Genomic DNA, 20,475 nt, shown 5'->3' with positions numbered 1-20,475 from the left:
CCCCGCCCCTCTGCACGTCCCTAAGCGTGTACTTTCTCGGCCATCTGGGAACGCCCCCTCGCTCTTTGATCCTTTGATCTTCACAAAGGACCATTCTGACGTCACGTTCGACGTCACGTTCTCTGCTAGTGCTTAAATAGGGAGCTCCTTTAACGGTTTACATTGGAGCATTTTCAGAAACAGACCGTTGTTTTAGACAAAGCTAATACGTATTTAACCCGTGAGACCGTGCCTTAAACCTTTAAAAAATGTCACAGGACTCATTAAATAACTTACCTTCTGGAAGTGATAGTGGAGATGAGTCACCAACAGTGCAGTTTCAGGCTGTTGAGACGAGTATGTCTCAAGTTCACAGAAACATAGCACTTCTAATTAAAGTTATTAAAAAAGAAAACGCAGATCTCAAGCAACAGCTCGAAGATAGTAGGGAAAAAAACGCAGATCTCAAGCAACAGCTCGAAGATAGTAAGAAAGACGAGTCAGAACTCATTGAAGGCCTCGAAAATATTAACAAACAAAACGCAGATCTCAAGCAAGAGCTCGAAAATAGTGAGAAAAAAAAGTCAGAAGCCACTGAAGACCTGAAAAATATTAAGAAAGAAAACGCAGATCTCAAGCAAGAGCTCGAAAATAGTGAGAAAAAAAAGTCAGACGCCATTGAAGACCTGAAAAATATTAAGAAAGAAAACGAAGATCTCAGGCAAGAGCTCAAAAAACTTAGGAAAGAAAACGCAGATCTCATGAAAACTGTGGCAAATAAACAGCGCCTACTAGTAGGTTCAGGTCTTGCCGCAGTGGCCATTGTTGTTCCTGCAGCTTGTTGGGCCATCTCACAGCTTTTCGGCTGAACTGAATGTCCCGCTCTGTGGGATCATGATTATTATCATGATCCCACAGAGCGGGACAGAGCGCTATAATTGTGGGTAACTGTTATAGTTAACAGTTACCCACAATTATACTTTACTAGTATTACTACTTATTTACTTTAATTATACTTTAAAAAAATAATAATGATGTTTTCCAGCCACAGTCCACCTTCATCCTGGCGCTGTTCCCGCTGGTGCAGGGTCCGTTCTTCGGCAAAGGTTTCTCCATCTTCCTTGATTTTGTCCATCCACCGTTTCTTCGGTCTGCCTCAAGGCCGGCGCCCTTCTAAAATATGCTGTGCTCTCCTTTATGTTTGATTTTATTTTGCCCCTCACACCCCCAACCAGTCACGGCAGAAGACTGCCCCTACCTGAGCCTGGTTCTGCCAGAGGTTTCTTCCTGTTAAAAGGGAGTTTTTTCTCTCCACCGTTGCCAGAGTGCTTGCTCATAGGGGATCATTTGATTGTTGGGGTTGAATTTTTGGGTTTCATTTAATTGGCTTGAACTGAAAAACCTAAAAATTCAGGTGAGGGTTTTACATAGTGGAGAGCACTGCTTTTGTTAACTGCACTTTTTTATTTGTAGTTTTTGCAGTGCTTCCTACTACAAAAACTACAAATAAAATCCTTGCGGTTAGCAGCAAATCAAAATAAATAAACACATTTTAAAAATATCCACTACTGCTCTGTGTGTTTACTTCAATGAACAATTGTATGTTTTTGTGGTAGAAGATTATAGATTGTCCAAATATGTGAGAGTTTTAAAAGTAGCTCTGCATGAGATTTACTGTGGCACAGATTGTTGAGCAGATCGTGTGTTGATCTGAGTCCTGTGATTTCCAGTAGTGATTTATTCCCATAACAAAATCAAATTGTCCTCTGCTGCCGTGTTGTTGCACAATGAAAATGATGGAGGTTTCAGAAACAGTCCGGCCCTGGTTACTGTCTCAGATATGACACTAGTCTTATCCTGTCTGCTTCTGTGTGTATATATGTAATATGCATATCCACATAATTATGGATTATTATAATTATGATATTTAATAAACACACACTGTGTTTTAAAGAACATACATTAAGAAACTGATTGTATTAAATTTTTATTTCAAATATATTTCATTATATTTTTTGTCATCATTTTATTATAGATTAAGTGCAAGAGTTGTTAAGTGTGGATAAATAAATAATAGTTTATTGCAATAGCAAATTGTATGGAAGAAATATAGCATCATCAGAATTCAAGTATTTTTAGACATTGAATTTATAACACTGAATTTTTATCCTCTAAATTTCCCTGCAAAAAATTCACCTGCAAAAATTCACCTGCAAAAAATTCACCTGCAAAAATACAACTGCAAAAGTGATGAACTTGAATGACCCAAGCCAGAGCAATCAGCACTAGATCGAGTCGAGCGGCTCTCAGCCAATTAAATTACGCTGTTTGATCACATGACACCGTTAGCCAGCAGTGTGTCTCCTAAAAGAGAGCTGTTTAAAGGTGAGTGATTAAGTTTTTCTCCTAAATAGAGATCATTACAGAACGCGTAGTCCTGCTTAAAATCCCATTTATTTTTTATTTTATTTTATCATCATCTACTCGAACTAAGGAAAACGTTTGACTAACTCGAATACAATTTCCACGCCTCCCCTGCCTGTCTGCAGAGGCAGTTTTGAATTTAGGAGCAGCAAGATGGAAGCGGCAAACCCTGGCGGTTCTCCGGTAAGTATATTGTTTTTTATCTTCAAGTTTGTCTTTTGAAACGTTAATTTTATTTAAATCCGTTGCTCACGTATAAAGTACACAGACGGGGTCTTTGCTCAACTCGTCTGAGGCGTGTCTCACTAAGCGCTACATGCTAGCATCTTGCTAACCGAGCTACCCTTTACATGCTGTGCTTTAGAAAATAGGATACTTGTAAAAAAAACAAAGACTCCGCAGATATTGATAGATAGACGAACACTGCAAATATAATGTTGGAAACGAGAACGGCCTTTGGTGAAGGGGTAAAATACAGCATGAATAAAGCCATAGAGTGAATGGCTGCCATGGTTGCAGAACGGCCTGATTTAATGACAAGAATGGGGAAGAGTGAGGTGAAGTGAACCAAAGCCACAAGGCGGCAAAAGGGCAGTGATCTGTCCGTCAGTATGAAGTTGGTGTGTGCTTTGGTGAACAAAAACTCGAGACCGGTAGCAGGAAGATGGGAGACTTGTGTTTCACTGGAATAGTGGTGAATTAAAACATCCTTTGTTGGGGACATTTAGGTGTAAATGCATCCATACAGGCAAGACAGAGGCAGACCAGACAGTGAAGAAAACAAGGCAAACATTAGAAATATTAAAACGGAAATATAGGATTAATATAACATACGATTAGGGAAAATGTAAGGAACACAATGTAAATGATATTGTAAAGTCATTAAAACAGCATACTCTGATTAAAAGAAACATGTAATTGGGTAGGATAATAATAATAATATTAAAAAACATGTACAAGATGGGTATGTATACTTGTACCCAGAATTTAACAACTATAAAGTTGTAGCATGTCAGTACCTTACCCCATCCATTATATCCACACTTTCAGAAAAGGATATGGTCAATATCTTTACAAATACAATCTAAACTTAAATGGGATATTCCCTCTGCTTCTTGTATACACCCTCAGGGTTTGTGATCAGCCAGCGGCTGATATGATCATTAATCCTGTAAAATAATATTCTTTCGGTTTATGAATCTGTTTGCATGGATTTCTTAATCCGTTTCCACTGTTAGCAGAAGTTGTGCATGCAGTTTTGGTGTGCTGCTCTCCAAGACTACAAGCTGCGTTAAAGGTGGAAGTAACTGGCCGATTTTCCACTGTTGAAGATCAGCTGTGCCCATTTGTTGCACATTGTGGGAATGGAGAGGTTGAGGCCCTTGCAGGCTACCCACAATTTCCCCAAACTGAGCGATTATACATCTTGCTTCCATATTTGTATCTTGTGTCACTAAAAATACATTTTATTTTAATTTTATACATTGATTAATGACCTGCAGAATCTCCTTATCATATTAAGTGATTCATAATTGTCACTTTATGCTTTCTCCATCTCTAAAGTGATGACATCCTTGCATTACATCCTTTAGGTTCATTTTCTGCAGGCAGGTTTCTGAGAGAGAACAGGCAGATTTACACTATAACATGCAGCGTTCTATAGATGGACACATAAAGAAATGAAAAATTACATGTATGTGCTAACTTTCTAAACACTTTGTTACATTAATGATTAAGTAGATAAAACACATTTATGTCGGCCTTGGCTGATAGTTCTTGTCTTTAAATTAACTTTGTGTGTTTCAGGTCCTGCACTCTCAAAGACTGAATGAACCAGCATTGCAGCCATGGGTCACTGTGAGCATCACAGGGAAGGTTGAAGCCGCCCACTGCACCTGTAAGGCCGGAGTCGCGGAGACCTGCAGTCATGTCGCTGCTCTTCTGTTTAATGTAGAAGCAACAGTGTTGATCTGTGGCACAAGGACTGTTACAGATGAACCTCCATACTGGGTTTTGCTGGGTAATATGACCAAGATACAGTCAGAGGTTGGCCATAAGATAGACTTCTCCTCTTCAGCTGCCCAAAAAAAGGCTCTTGATCAAAACATAAACAGACCATCTGTAGTGACAGGTAAAAGGAGCTGTCCTCAAAAAAGAAAAATCCCACCTGCTACTGTGGAGGAGTTGTCACTGCTATAATGCCATAATGTTTTATCTAGGGGTCTAGATTTATGCCTGTAGTGCACTGCCGTGTAAATAATTTGCATTTACTGAATATGTACTGAGTGAGTATCAGTTCAAAAATTGAATAAAGAAACAAACAAATTTTTGCCTTTTTTTTTTTTTTATTTTATTTTATTAAAACCACTTTATAGAACATCACATCAGTTACAATGTAGAATCCATGTCACTGGAGCATTTTGATTCAATAAACAGTAAAAAGGTGAGCTGTGAAGACCAAGGACAAGTGCAGTTCACAGGTTTTCTATCTGAAGAATCCCAGAAGATTGCATGGTGTCATTGCCCAGCAGTTGTTCGCAGGACATATGGACTCAACCTCAACAATCCCTCACACTGAGCAGCATGAAGTGACAGTGCAGAGGAACTCCCCTTTAACAAGAAGAAACCTCCAGCAGAACCCGGTTCAGTACCAGCAGCCATCTGGGTTTGGAGGAGAGAGACAGAGACGCAGAACTACCAAAAGTATATTTTTTTTATGTGATTTACTGTTGTTGTAATTCAAGCCCTGACTGTAGAGCAGGTAAGATATAAAGTTGCATCCTAAATTCCATGCTCATGCAGAGTGTTTAGTTTATGACTTTTTCACCTGGTCATTTCTTGATGAACGAATGGTCTTTCAGGGTTGACCAAGCTGGTACCCTGGCCACCTTGACTCTGTTCTCTGCAAGATGCTGCAAAAAACAAAATCATATGGAGACAATATTGGACACAAAAAATATATAACAATTTAGTTAAATGTAGCATTAACTCATAAGTCTTGCTAAAGTAAACCTTGTATTATGATTCATCACAGCAGCAGTTCAGTTGGATGATGTCAGCAACTGCAGCAAGTGTCTTGCTGACTGAATAATTTCATCTTGCATTTTCTGAAACAAACACATCAAGACAGAAACAATTTATAAATTAACGTTCGATAAAATCTAAGAATTAATCATTTATTAGATACCAATATGAATATGTCTACCATAAAACTTGCGTGGAGCGAAGTTACATTCAATCAAGATGGTCTGGCATGCTACAACTTTATAGTTGTTAAATTCTGGGTACAAGTATACATACCCATCATGTACATGTTTTTTAATATTATTATTATTATTATCCTACCCAATTACATGTTTCTTTTAATCAGAGTATTCTGTTTTAATGACTTTACAATATCATTTACATTGTCTTCCTTAATATAGTATCTACTCTTTCACTTTAATCAGCTTCAGTTCCGGTTACATCCAAGTTTTCATGTTATTTTTATTTTTTTTTATATTTTAATCTTTTTAAACCTAAAAAATGTACAAATATGCAATGTCCACTCCCCAAAAAACATATCTTTGCTTTTTTCTTTCTTTCAATCACATTGACTCCTTACATAAACGTTTGGAGGGGCTATAGAAAAACTTTATACAGAGATGTATTAAAGGACAAAGTCTGTGGTTAAGTCATAAACACTGCAACTGTAACAGACATGATACATGAGCACTGTTGCATTAATATTAACAATCTGATAATGAGTGTGCTGCTAATTAATATCCCAGGTGTTTTTCTACCACTCTAACCATTGAGGCCTGAACAAAAGGGCAAAATGACTTAGTCACATTAATGTTACCTGCTTATGCATGTCTGAAGTCGGGCTTTATAATAAGTAATAAAAGTCCCATCAGGACAGGAAATGGGTGACAAATATTCATGTTTAAATAAATTAGAAACGGATGAAGCACAATATACACAGTACACAGCCAAAGAAGAAGAGCTATATCTTCTGTTGGTGTACAGCAACAGCACCATTTTATTAAAACCTGTCCTAATAACTCAATTTACTGAGCCATAGCCTTTTGTAATTTGGCGCCATCTAGTGGTTATATTATAAAAACAGCTAGTAAAATACAAAATAGGGACTTTCAGGCCTTTGTTGGTACAAAACCAGTTTGTGTATCTGAGCTAACAAAAGTCCACAACCGGGAGACTCTTTGTTAATCAAACAATGACAAACCTTTGCTGAGGTTTATTTGCATGTTATTTAAATCTCTGTAATATTAGTGCATCTTTAGAATAAAAACAAGAACTAGAACAATAGAGACAATATAACAAACCCCAACTGTGTAATAGTATACCTACTAAAAATGGTTCAAAAAGATTTCAAGTACTTAAATTACAAAACAAACATAGAAATGTTTAAAGGGTACATTAATACCAAATCTACATTTTTACCATCAGTCTTAAGAAGGAGTAGGACTGTCCTTTGGTGCCAAAGAGTGCTGACACTTGTTGCCATCTTTTGCTTTCCCCTGGGCACTCTTGTCACTTAAAAAAAAACCCCAAAAAAAAACAACCCCGTTATCATTACTTCAAACTGACTATGAAGAAAATCTATATGATTATTTTGGATCCTGCATCAAATCCACAGTGAGACATCGGTGTAGGCTCTCAGTCATCCAGGTCATGGTAGTGGAAGGATTTTTTTTTTTGCCTGTCCCATTTGGTTCTTTAGCCGTCAGAATTGTTGTCTGAAGACCAACAAGGATACCCAATGGATTTACTTTGCCAAATGGTCATCACGGCCTTGCCGTATTGGTCCATTTGATCAACCTTTGTTGTTATTATTTACTTTATTTTATTTTCAGTTGTTACAGACGAGACAGACATGACTGAGGGATAGGAAAGGGAGACAGAAAGATGAAGGAAAAGAAAAACAGAAGGGAAGAGGGATAGTGCGAAAGGGAACTTAAAAAGAGAAAGACAATCCTGTGAGATGTTAGCCCAAGATTAAACAAAGATTCTTCCACAAATTGAATTTTTGGTACAAAATCTCTAATATTAGCTATTGTGGACCAAGTGCCTACCCACTTAGCACTACTAGCAAAATAAAATCTGAAGTATTTTTTGGTTTGTGTTGGACTCTGTGCTGTGCTGTACATTTTAAATAAAAGTGTTTAAACTATTAAAGTTGTTCTGTAGTGCACTTTTTACTGAGCTCTGCGACCGAGCTGTCATGTACAAGTTTTGTTTGAATTCCCCTAGAAACCTCACAAACAGATGATGCTTTGTGTTACAGAAAGGAGCTACAGGAGGCCTTATACCGCTACACCACAGACACCCTCACCTACATCCACACAGTCAGAGCATTCTGTGAGATCTTCTCTAAATGGATGCTCTGGAGAGACACCGAGGTAGAAATGATGAGCGATATCAAAGATAGACTTGACGCACTTGACCTAAACATCAACCATGTTACTAAATCAGAGGAAAAAGGTAAAGCCTTTGTGGAGTATATGAAGAGCAAGGTGACTGTGAATGTAGACAGCAAGTGTGCAGAGCTGGAGAATGAGCTGGTCGAAGTGTTGAAGGACACTGCAAGTGGCCTGGAGAGTCTCAGCAGCTTCCTGGATGCAGTGGAGAAGCTGGCAGTGACCTCGCTGCATGTGTTCACGGAGAACCAGGTGTTACACCTTCCAGAAGGGATCAGTCCTGAGTATGTTCAGGCTGTCATCTTGGCTGCACGAGGAATCTGTCCTCTGCTGCTGGAGTTTAAAAGAGACGACAACGCCTTCTTCCTTCCCAAACTCCAGAATATGGAAGTCCCATCATATCAGCTAGACAGATACATACAGACCTCCAAGACAATCTGTGAGAAGTTGGACAAAAGGTAAACAAATAAATAATATACAAAATATTAAGGAATTTTTCACATTAAGTATCATCTATTGTATAAAATAAGTTGACATGCGTTCTTCACAGCTGCTTCAGTGACTTTGGTCTGAAGATGGCTGTAGAAACTGTGGTTGATCTTGATGTGGATTTGTCTGAGGATGACATACAGAGAATGCTTGATCACGTAAATCAGCTTGATGAGATCAGGTAAGTTTTTCTGTTCCAAAATATGTGTCAGCACAGAGCTTGTTTTGTTTGTTTGTTTTTTTCATCTCAGGGGTCAGATACTGCTGGTGTCCTACAGGCCTGCATAAGATGTCCTTTGATGTTGGTGCTGTGACGTAGACATTGCCGCTGCAGTGAGACCAGTTTCACTCATAGTGCATCAGGGGTCTTGGACTCCAGGCCTCGAGGGCCGGTGTCCTGCAGGTTTTAGATCTCACTTTGGGCCAACACACCTGAATCAAATGATTAGTTCATTAGCAGGCCTCCGGAGAACTTCAAGACAAGTTGAGGAGATAATTTTGCCATTTAAATCAGCTGTGTTGGATCAAGGACACATCTAAAACCTGCAAGACACTGCCCCTCGAGGCCTGGAGTTCGAGACCCCTGATAAACATGCTTGCCTGGACACTACACTATACAAAAAAAATGATGTAGCTTCTGGATCTGAAAAGTGAAGCCAGTGTAGATGTTTCTTAACCTCCTAGGACCTGGCGTCCACATATGTGGAGATCACATTTTGGGTTGTCTAGACCAAAATACAAAATTTTGCTCTACAAAGTCCTAATATCCACTTACGAGGACATTATACTGCCACTGTTCTATCAAAATTTAAAACAAATGTCCTCATATGTGGATCTCATTTCTCTCAGAAACAAAAATCAGGTAAAAAAAAAAAATCAGGTAATTCTTTGTTTTTACATTCATCAGGTCCCAATCAGCCCAAATAGCAAAGAGAAATTAAAAATGCATGACTTGAAAGAGTTTGGGTCGTAGGAGGTTAAACCTTTAGTCTTGTTCATGGGCTGCACGGAGGACTTTTATCCCTGCAACCAAAAAAATGTTTTGCAGGACACATGACATGTTTTTGTTGGTCATGTAGCCTTAAAAGCTAAACCCAAATATTGTTAATATTGCAATAACATGCTGACATTTTAAAATGTGTCACCCCACTAATTCTTTTTAAATTTCTTCTCTCAGGATGAACGAGCAGTTCCGAATGGTGTTCTTGTTCCAGGAGGAACCGTGCCATGGGTTCATTAGCGAGTTTGACAAGCGACAGCCCACCATGCTGCAGTTTCTGGAGCTGGAGGAGACAGCTGTTCAGTTAGACAAAATGAATAAGGGGGCAAAGATTTCCAGTGTGGCAGGCGGTTCCGTGGGGGCAGTTGGAGGTGTGCTGTCCATTGTTGGTTTGGCATTAATTCCTTTCACAGCAAGAGTTTCTCTAGCTTTGACAATGACTGGAGTCGGGCTGGGAATCACCAGTGGAGTCAACAGCGTTGTGACCACTGCAACAGAGGTTGGAGTAAATGCTACACAACGAAAGAAAGCCTCTGAAGTCTTCAAGAACTTTATGGAGGATGTACAGAGTCTCCAGAGTTGTCTGGAGGAGGTTACCAGTCAAACCATCGCCAAACTGGACGCACTTGACATAAATATGGTTGTGGGAGTTGGCAAGATTGCAGCTAACGCTGGTACTATTGGAAAGGATATTGATGCACTTGTTGATGCCGCTTCTGCTGTTAAGGTGTTACAAACTGAAGAGCTGCTCATGAGTGCTGGGAAAGTTGTGGCTCAAGAAGGACAAGCGTTACGTAATGCACCCAGGGTGGCTTCAGATATCCCAGATATTGGTCAGGCAGCAGCCAAAGGGACCCTTGCATTCTCCATGTCAGCAAGAGCAGGTCTCATTGCAGTTAATGCTCTCCTCCTCGGCATGGATATTTTCTTCATCTGTAAAGACAGCATCAGTCTGGCTAAAGGCAGCGAGACTGAAGTCTCACAATTCATCAGAGCCAGAGCTGCACTTTGGCGTTCAGAGATCGACTCATGGCAGAAGATGCATGACTCTCTGAATGAAGGTTTGCCAACATCAGAAAAAAAGAAGGCTGTCCTGGAGACTCCAATTTATCTGGAGATGGAGGTGAAGAAACAGAGTGAAGCAGAAAGGGTAGAACCATCTGCTGAATGATTAAAAAAACTGCAATGAAACAGTTGTAAATTACTGATCACTGAAGTGCTCGACTCATAACAGCAGCACTAATCACATGTAATGATCATAATGTAAATGTAGTCTGTTTCTTTTTGTATAAATACGTGTATCCTTAAATTTTCCCTCTGTTGATATATAAAGTTTTAACTTATCCAGTGAAATGTGTTAATATCCAGAATTGTTTTAGTGAATATAATTAAAAAGCTATGCCTGTGGTTGATGTGGTTGATTTAATACTAGATGAAAACTAAAACAAAAAAATAGATGTTGTAGTTTTTCTTGTTTAAGAATCAATATTTTACATAAAAATAGAATTTAAATTTTTTCAGAACATTTAGTCAGACTCTCTGATAATGTGATAAACATGGATACCTTTTCCAGTGGCCTCTTACACATTTGCAAGCTTCACTTATAAAACATGTGACAGCTGTAATTACAGTTTCAAAGGCAAATATATGATGATGATGATGATATCTTCCAGATGAAGCAAAACAGAATTCCCACAACTGTGATGCTCTTAATTTTATTGCTACAGTATTTAACAAGGTCATTGTTGGTATATGTGCATATTGTCCTTAGAGTAAAACCTGTACGTTTATTTGTCACAGCTGCCCTGGGCTGAAAAGGGCAGCCCAGGGCAGTAATTGTACCTACAGCCACAATTACCGACACTAACAAGCTGATATATATATATATATATATATATATATATATATCAGCTTGTTAGTGTCGGTAATTGTGGCTGTAGGTATCGTCCGTAGTGCATTAACATCATCTAGCAGACCTTCTGAGGGTACTTCACGTAATCTTGGTAACCGGCTACGGGGGGGTCCAGGTTTCAAGCTTGGCCATGATCTTTCAGGTCAGTTTCTCTCGCACTCAACGATCCTTCCCGTATCGCACTTGGGGCTTGGTACCCAATCTTGGGTGGGGGTGATGATATCTCCCCCCCTGACCTGGCGTCCTGGCTCCCCCTTGCCGTAGCATTTATGTTGTACCTCATCAATCTCTAGCTGTGAGAGCAGTCCCTTCTTTCGAATGTTGGAACACTGAGCTACTAGTTGTTTTGCCGTCATTGTGGATGTTGGGTATCGAAGAATCCATAGGTCCCTCATCCTATTCATGTAACCCCTTCTGCCAGGGTTACTTGCGTAGTAGCATTCCAACAACGCCCTGTTTTCGTCTCTTGCCCACCGATGCCTTCTTGTTCCAGTAGCCCACTTCTCGTCAGGGTGCCCTGGTTCCTCAACACCTGACGTGGACCTTGTTGATCCGGGCAATATATATATATTTTAAGTAATAAAATATGTGAATTTTTATTGTTATTCAGTTCTTTGTATTGCTCTTTGAAAGCTAAAACCATGTTTAAATGTACATACTTGACTAAAGTAATGTGTGGCTTACAAAACCTCTTTACTTTTTTACAAAAATTAAGGCAGTTTTGAAGGCAAGAGGGGTCCAACGTAGTAACAACAAGGTGTACCTGTGAGGTTATATCAGTAATAGTCATGTTAAACACTATGTGAAAAAAAAAATTACTTTCACCATTGTTTGAATTTACTTTATCTTCAGCAGGATGTGCCTATATCAGATCTCTGCCTCTCGGGCTGTAACCACAGCTGTGGGAAGATTTTAATCTGAAGCTTGCAAACCAAACAAAAGTGTAACAGGTTGCTTTAGGTTTGAGAACAGATTTAAAAAGGTGTCTACTTCTATGATGTCAGCCAACTGTAAATCATCTAATCCCTGTTTGATCTGATTGTTTGATCTCCACTTGGTGTGTGTGTGCGTGCTTACCTTGAGAGTACTGTGTGCTTGCGTCTGTTAGAGCTTGCTTCGGCATCCTCCGTGGGCGATGTCTCTCTCCCTTCTAGGTGGCCCCGGTATTCCCCTGGTAGCCCCGGTATTCCCCTGGTAGCCCCGGTATTCCCCTGGTATCCCTTAGCTTGGTTCCCCCTAGCTGGCCGTTGCTTCCCCTTGGTTGGTCCCCCTTCCCCGGCATATCGCTTCGAAAAAAAAAAAAAAGAGGTTATGCGCCGGTCGGACCATGCTGTGCAGCTGCCGGCTAGCGAATAGCTCGGCTACAGTGAGGAAACACGGCAGGGACACGGCTTCAGCGTTCAAGCATACGCTGTCGCCTTGGCACTGTGCAGCTCGGCTGTGGGGAATTACAGTGGGGGAATTATGCTACGGTTCGTGCCAGCTAATTGGTGCTTCTTCCCAGGTTAAACCAAAACGAAACTAAAAGCTAAAACTAGTTGTGAAAAATAATGTTGTTTACTAAAATAAATATAAAAAAAATAGACTTTTGAGAAATAATTAAAACTGAAACGATTTTGTGAACGTGGAAAACAAACTAAAACACTAATCAAGTTGTCCAAGTTGAACCAGTGTTTGAAAATGCTGAAATACAACAAATATTTTCTCATTTTTCTTCCCAAAAATTTCCCGACAAACATACAATCCATCATCTCATCACAAATGCAATTTCATTTTTACATGCGGAAAAAGTCCGAGAATGTTAGTTACTTTGCCTTTCTGGGGACAGCAACAGTACGTCAATGAGTCTAAATCACCTATGAGTACATTGTCTTTAGTAATATCATATTCATACAGCTTACATCTATCAAATAATGTATGACATTTGCAACGATTGCTTTCTTCTCACTCGTGTGCTTTTGTTGTATAATGGCATAATAAGGACTACACTACGTGTTTCATAATGCTTAATCAGCATTCACACTGATTTGTTAATGTGTGATGTACTGCAGTGTTTTTTCTGCAGTTACTCTAAATATATGTTAAAATAGTATAAATGATTTACAGTTAATATATTTATTTAATGATTTTAACCAATGACTGTATAAAAGATGGACGACGCGACAGCGCCTCCTCCCATTGTGCAAAAATAAAGCAAAGTATTTAAAAATAAATTTCATTTCATTATGTATGATCTGAGCATGCGCAGAATGATCCACAGCGCTCTTTGATCCTTTTTTTAAAAATTATTATTAAACTTTATTGAGAAACAGTATACAGAACGTGTATACAACCAGGGCAAAATTAATATATCACAGGGGGTGTAGTCTTTCCAAAATGTTCTAGCGTATGAACAGATCCAGAAGAGGTGCTGCACAGTCTCAGGATGGCTTCCACAAAATCCACAGTTCACATTTATGTCCCTTTTGAACTTTGTCATATAATGATTAGCAGGATAAAATTTATGCAGTATTTTAAATTAGACTTAAATGAGACTTCCTTCACTTTATTTGTTACCAGATACTTGTTAGGAATTGTCCACTGTCACTGACAAAAGAATTCCAATAAGAGACCACATGTGGAATAGTTAGAGATTCTGTCTGGAACAAAGCATGAATATTCTTATTACTTTTACTATGGTTTGTTAGACAGATTCTTCCTATGTGTGAATCCAAAGGGTTGGGGGGAGAAACAGAAGATATGCAAGGTTGAATACCTTTAAAAAGCATTATAATACCCGTAGGTATTGCATCAAATAATATGGCATATTCTTTGGGTGTGGCTGGAAATTTATAGGTGTTTAAGAATTCTGAATAGGACATAAGCTGCCCATTAGGATTAAACAGCTGATTCACTAAAACAATCCGTTTCTCAACCCACATAGAAAAATAATAATGATTTATTTTTATGCACTATGTTCCTATTATTCCAAATTAAATACGTATGGGGTGTAAAGTTGAGTATATATATATATATGGGACCAAGCTAATAGAACTTGTTTGTGAAACATCGACAAGTTTTCTGGAAGCTTATCTATATTATAATCACAACCAAAGATAAAATTTAGACCACCAAACTTAGAGAAAATGTGGTGAGGAATAAAATTCCAAATGGATATTGGATTTTTAAGAAAATGTTTAGCCCAATTAATCTTAAATGTATTGTTTAGAGTAGTAAAATCCAAAACATTGAGACCACCGTGTTCATAGTCATTCATCACTACACTTTTTCTGATGTAATGTGTCCCGTTTTTCCAGAGGAAGTTGAAGAGCATTCGGTCAATATCCTTACAAGTTTTGCCGTCCACATGCAGAGAAATTGCTGCATAAGTCAGTCGAGACAGACCTTCTGCTTTTGAGAGCAATACCCTTCCTCTTAAACTTAAATCTCTCTGCAACCATTGATTTAAATTGGTTTGAGATTTTTTAATAATTGGGGGAAAATGTAGTGAAATTCTGTCTTTTGGATCTTTGCAGATAATCAGACCTAAATATGTTGCTTCATTTTTAACTGTTATATTACAAATACTCTGAACATTACACTCTTTGACAGGTAATAATTGACATTTATTTAAGTTTAGCACCAATCCAGACCCTTTTGAGAAATCTTCTATTACATGTAAAGCAATTGGCACTTGGCTGGCATTTTTAAGAAAAATTGTGGTATCATCTGCCAATTGACTGATGACAATCTCTGTCTGCTATATTTATACCTTTCACAGTGCTATTCGAAATATGAGAGGCAAGAATTTGGGTGCAAAGTAAAAAAAAGATAAGGGCTAATTGGGCAACCCTGGCGTACCCCTCGATTAAGACTAAAACGAGAAGTGGTGCCATTTTTCATTCTAATAGAACTATTAGCATTGGAATACAGAGTTTTGATATCTTAGCAGAAGATATCACCAAAACCAAATTTCTGTGTAAGAAAGTGTAAGAAATATAAATTCATGCTCAATTGAGTCAAAGGCTTTATAGAAGTCCAGGAGAAGGATAAATGAGTGATCAGATATTAATGCTGAGTAGTCCAGAATATCCAAGATGAGTCTAATATTATTGGAGATGTGTATGTTTGTCATAAATCCAGACTGTGTCTAATCTACAATATCATCCAAAATATATTTCATTCTTCTAGCTAGCAATAGAGCTAATATTTTATAATCATTATATAGGAGGCTTATTGGTCTCCAGTTGTCTATAAAAAGTAGGTCCTTCTTAGGTTTGGGAATTAAAGTAATAAGTCCTTGAGTAAGGCTGGGGGGAAGAGTGCCCCTTTCAATACTTTCATTATAAACCTGCAACAAAAAGGATGCAAGATGAGAAGAAAATGATTTATAGAATTCAGCCACCAGCCCATCTGTGCCTGGAGATTTGTTGTTTTTAAGAAATTCAATAGATGTCAATATCTCTTTTTCAGTAATTGGACTGTCACAAAAAAGCCTATCAGCACTTTTAATCATTTCAACATTATTTACAGAGTCAATAAATTGGGTAGCGACCTTTGCGTTATAATTGGATTCATACAACTTTGAGTAGAAATTACAACAAAATCGAGAGATAATTTTTGCATCATCACTGACTGTACCATTTATATTCAATTTATGAATAGTATTGGCTTTAGATCTACTTTTTTCTATGCGGAAAAAATAAGCAAAATTCTGAAAATGGAGTGATTGTATTCTACTACCAGACAAATATAATGACCCAAAGAGTCACAATCTGAATGTAGAACAATACCTCCGAAGCTACCTTTGAGTGTTGTGACCCCAGCTGACCTCTCTGTGGCGTGCGAATACCAAACATCGTTACCCCACTGAGACTTCCAGAAGTTCACATCAGCAGATACAGAATGGCTTTCTTGGAAAAAACAAAAATCACTTTTATATTTCTTACCAAACAAAATAAGGCTTTACGTTTACAGATCTGTCTCAACCCCCTGGCATTAAGGGAAACAATAGAAAATGACAATTAAGAAAACACAAAATAAACCGCTAGAAATTTAAGGAACCAATATTGTGTGCTTAACAAAAAAATAAACCTCACTAAGGGACCGAGCATTGCAGGGATGAAAATAACTCGGCATAAATACAAGAAATATTTTTTAAGGTACAACTCAGGTGCTGAAACTTAAAGTGTCCTCGAAATATAAATGAAGCATAGACTTAATGATCCAAAACATCAGAAGGATCAATGAAAAACATTCAACCAAGTCCAAACAACTGTGCAACATTGTAGGGACTTTTCTATTCCTTAGCTCCCCCGTATTCACCTCTCATTCTGAAGACGGGAAAACCTCCGTCCCATTAACAAAACCCCGGCATCCGACGTAATAGGCCTTTTTATTTTCTCTGCGAGCCTTCTCAATAATAGGCCACATCTTGCTGCGGCGCTCCCTCTCTTCTCAGGAAAGGTCCTCAGCCAACTTCAGGTCCCGGTTCTCCTTTAAGAATGGAGATAGCCTGTGGAAAGCAGCCAAGACATCTCTGGTTCTGCGGGAGATGAACTGGATGATAATAGGTCTGGGACTGATGTTGTTTGGGCGTTTGGAGCCGACCCGATGTACAGTGTCAGAAAGTTGATTTTTACATTCAGGCAACAGGCCTGACAAATCTCAACAGCAACTCTCCATGTATCATCCTGTTGCTCTTCCTTGACACCAAACAGCCTGAGGTTTCACCGTCTGGAGTATCGCTCGTGATCTGTGATTCTTTGCTGGTCATACGCTCTTCCTCTTTGGAGATTTTCTGCTCCAAAGTGCCCACTCTGCATTTGACATCTTTTATCTCTTCACATGCAAAGTCCAGTTTTTCTGATCCAGGTCATCCATTCTTTCGTTAATTGACCCTGTGCACGAGAAAATGCTAACTTCCTGGTTTGAGACCGGATGTGGGGTTGTACATTTCCGGTAGCTTTACTTTGCGGTCAATCGCTACTGCAAAGATATACTCCAAAATTGATGTGAAAACTCGAAAACGGAACGATCGCGTTAAGTTACAAAGAGGAGAAGGTGGGAACACTCACCACTGTTGTGTCATAAAAATCTAATGATCAATTTTGACGTTTAAAAAGTTTAGATCGATCAGTTGTTTACATCACTAAACACAAGCAGAACTGCATCACTGCAGCAGAAGCACATCTCTGTATAGTGACTGGTCTCATGATTTAAACAGGCAAATGTTCAGCATTCAAACTACAGGTGAACAATAGTCAAACCAGATGTTTTCCGTTATGTCGATATCAGCTAGTCAAGTACACACCTACACAGCATGTTAACAAACCGTGAAAAAAAGCCACACAAAAAATTAATGATTGCTGGTAACGGTTTCTATACATTAGTATTTACGAAGGGTATGTTGTGACTTACCTTCAAAATTACAGTGGTCCCTCGCTATAACGCGGTTCACCTTTCACCTCGCTGTTTCACAGATTTTTTAGTGCAAGTTTGCATGCTTTTTTACGTCCTGCGTCCTGATCGCTGTAGACGATCTCCTCCGTCTCTCCTGTACAATACAGAATCGCTGCATCTATCGCTAGCAGTGTGACTCTGAAGTGCAGTGCTGTATGTCCACGATGTACACGAAACGTTTTGCACCGTCAAAAAATAAAATTGGCTACTTGATTTCACCTATCACTGGTTATTTTTAGAACATAACACCTGCGATAAACGAGGGACAGCTGAGAAATATAACATTTGAATCCATTTTCTCTTTTCCCCTGAGGCGTGGGGGAAAAATATCGACAAGTCGATGAACATCATTTACAGATATATTGGGTAAATGCCCGAGACATCTATAGAAATGTAAATCGCCGCTTTATTTATTTATTTGCTTAACTTGTTTTGGACCGTAAACAGGGCGCGAATAGGACACCGGAAACAAAGCTCCCCACAGGAGTTTCCGCACCGGAAGTAGCATATGCTAACGTGCACATAGTCAATTAGCTTTGACAGAGTTTCAACAATATCCACGCTATCTACCTTTGAATGCAGGGCTTTCTTTGGCGCCGGAGACTGGCTGGGTGAGACGGGTAGAGGTGGAAACTCGTCCATTACGTCCACAGTTATTGGGAGAGGTAGTGAAAAAGCCGTGTAGTCATGACCGTAGTCAAGCAGTGGGTTTACCGACCCGGCTGTTTGGCTAGCATTAGCCTTTAGCAGTGCTTCGTTGTTGGAGCTAGCCGAGGGTCTTTTATTGTCACGCTGTGACAATAAAAGAGGAAAAAAAAAGAGGAAAACTATGGAAAATCATCAGCGCCTAGTGGAAGAAGCACAGTGTATAAAAAATAGCAATGAAAACGCAGAACTAAGGAAAACTATGAAAAATCATCAGCGCCTAGCGGAAGAAGCACGGCGTATAATAAATAGCAATGAAAAGGCAGAACTCAGGAAAACTGTGGAAAATCATCAGCGCCTAGCGGAAGAAGCACAGTGTACAATAAATAGCAATGCTCCTGAACCTGAGGAGGCTGAGACCCATGGTTCGTGGTGTCATGGTGCCAAACGCCTACTTAAAATAGGTTTAGGTCTTGCCACAGTGGCCATTGTTGTTCCTGCAGCTTGCTGGGCCATCGCAATGCTTTTCGGCTAAAGTGAATGTCCCGCTCTGTGGGGTCATGATAATAATCATGACCCCACAGAGCGGGGATTGCTACAATTGTGGCTTCTGGTCCACATCCACAATTACAGCCCTACTGTAATTGTGGATGTGGACCAGAAACCCCTTAAAAACAGTAATAATATTTTCCATCCACAGTCCACCTTCATCCTGGCGCTGTTCCCGCTGGTGCAGGGTCCGTTCTTCAGCAAAGGTTTCTCCATCTTCCTTGATTTTGTCCATCCACCGTTTCTTCGGTCTGCCTCAAGGCCGGCGCCCTTCTAAAATATGCTGTGCTCTCCTTTATGTTTGATTTTATTTTGCCCCTCACGCCCCCAACCAGTCATGGCAGAAGACTGCCCCTCCCTGAGCCTGGTTCTGCCAGAGGTTTCTTCCTGTTAAAAGGGAGTTTTTTCTCTCCACCGTTGCCAGAGTGCTTGCTCATAGGGGATCATTTGATTGTTGGGGTTGAATTTTTGGGTTTCATTTAATTGGCTTGAACTGAAAAGCCTAAAAATTCAGGTGAGGGTTTTACATAGTGGAGAGCACTGCAGTTGTTAACTGCACTTTTTTATTTGTAATTTTTGCAGTGCTTCCTACTACAAAAACTACAAATAAAATCCTTGCAGTTAGCAGCAAATCAAAATAAATAAACACATTTTTAAAATATCCACTACTGTTCTGTGTGTTTACTTCAATGAACAATTGTATGTTTTTGTGGTAGAAGATTATAGATTGTCCAAATATGTGAGAGTTTTAAAAGTAGCACTGCATGAGATTTACTGTGGCACAGATCGTTGAGCAGATCATGTGTTGATCTGAGTCCTGTGATTTCCAGTAGTGATTTATTCCCATAACAAAATCAAACTGTCCTCTGCTGCCGTGTTGTTGCACAATGAAAATGATGGAGGTTTCAGAAACAGTCCGGCCCTGGTTACTGTCTCAGATATGACACTAGTCTTATCCTGTCTGCTTCTGTGTGTATATATGTAATATGCATATCCACATAATTATGGATTATTATAATTATGACATTTAATAAACACACACCGTGTTTTAAAGAACATACATTAAGAAACTGATTGTATTAAATTTTTATTTCAAATATATTTCATTATATTTTTTGTCATCATTTTATTATAGATTAAGTGCAAGAGTTGTTAAGTGTGGATAAATAAATAATAGTTTATTGCAATAGCAAATTGCACCTTGGAGTCCTTAGGTACTGTGCAGGGCAACTAGGAAGTGTGTTCCGGACTCACTGTTAGGATCCACTGATTTAGTCACTGATCAACCTTCAGTCACATAGAAGGTCAGAGCTTCATATTTATGGGATTAATGTGCAGTTTCATTGAATCTGTATTTATCTGTAAACAGGGTTCACATGGGTGCTTGAAATATGTGATGTTTGGTGCAGTTTTCCTGTTTTGTGGGAAAGAAAGGCTTTTTAAGTCAACCTAAGATGATTCGTTTTCATTTTCACATGGTCTTAGTGAGGTGATGCAAAGTGAAACATGCTTTCTGTGGGGTTTTTTTTGGCCATGTGCTGGGAAAGCTTGAACATGGACCTTGAAAGTGCTTAAAAAGTGCTTGAATTGGAGCCAGAAAAAGGCGTATGAACCCT

The 20,475-nt window shown here is 39.1% G+C and overlaps 1 protein-coding gene and 2 long non-coding RNA genes across 6 annotated transcripts; 2 read left to right on the top strand and 1 right to left on the bottom strand.

Moving 5' to 3' along the window:
* The first annotated feature begins 36 nt into the window (after window positions 1-36).
* LOC146519617 (uncharacterized) lies at window positions 37-19,520 on the top strand. The gene is made up of 2 exons (XR_014873656.1): window positions 37-777; window positions 18,679-19,520. It is a non-coding gene; the product is annotated as an uncharacterized LOC146519617 (long non-coding RNA).
* On the bottom strand, window positions 4,737-18,680 carry LOC146519618 (uncharacterized). Of its 4 annotated transcripts, XR_014873654.1 has the most exons (5): window positions 16,009-18,680; window positions 12,302-12,435; window positions 6,847-8,260; window positions 5,416-5,510; window positions 4,737-5,315 (listed from the first exon to the last, which is right to left on the bottom strand). It is a non-coding gene; the product is annotated as an uncharacterized LOC146519618 (long non-coding RNA). The 4 variants fall into 4 exon arrangements; XR_014873652.1 differs by lacking the exon at window positions 6,847-8,260 and having other exon boundaries at window positions 12,302-12,510; XR_014873651.1 differs by lacking the exon at window positions 6,847-8,260.
* Window positions 7,785-10,535, top strand: LOC146519619 (uncharacterized). The gene is made up of 3 exons (XM_085156458.1): window positions 7,785-8,281; window positions 8,374-8,493; window positions 9,490-10,535. The coding sequence occupies exons 1-3, from the start codon at window positions 7,785-7,787 to the stop codon at window positions 10,481-10,483; spliced, it is 1,611 nt and encodes a 536-aa protein (XP_085012584.1). The 3' UTR covers window positions 10,484-10,535.
* Window positions 19,521-20,475: the final 955 nt, after the last annotated feature.

This window comes from Neolamprologus multifasciatus, chromosome 4, assembly GCF_963576455.1.
Source record: "Neolamprologus multifasciatus chromosome 4, fNeoMul1.2, whole genome shotgun sequence".
NCBI lineage: Eukaryota > Metazoa > Chordata > Actinopteri > Cichliformes > Cichlidae > Neolamprologus > Neolamprologus multifasciatus.
The sequence above is the reverse complement of the archived record's forward strand: the minus strand, read 5'-3'. Positions and strand labels throughout refer to the sequence as shown.

Bases quoted from the DNA above. Each gene is read 5' to 3' on its own strand.
- LOC146519619 (XM_085156458.1), top strand. From the start codon at position 7,785: ATGCTCTGGAGAGACACCGAGGTAGAAATGATGAGCGATATCAAAGAT. The intron at 8,282-8,373 runs GTAAACAAATAA...CGTTCTTCACAG, and splicing joins TGTGAGAAGTTGGACAAAAG to CTGCTTCAGTGACTTTGGTC. The intron at 8,494-9,489 runs GTAAGTTTTTCT...TTCTTCTCTCAG, and splicing joins AATCAGCTTGATGAGATCAG to GATGAACGAGCAGTTCCGAA.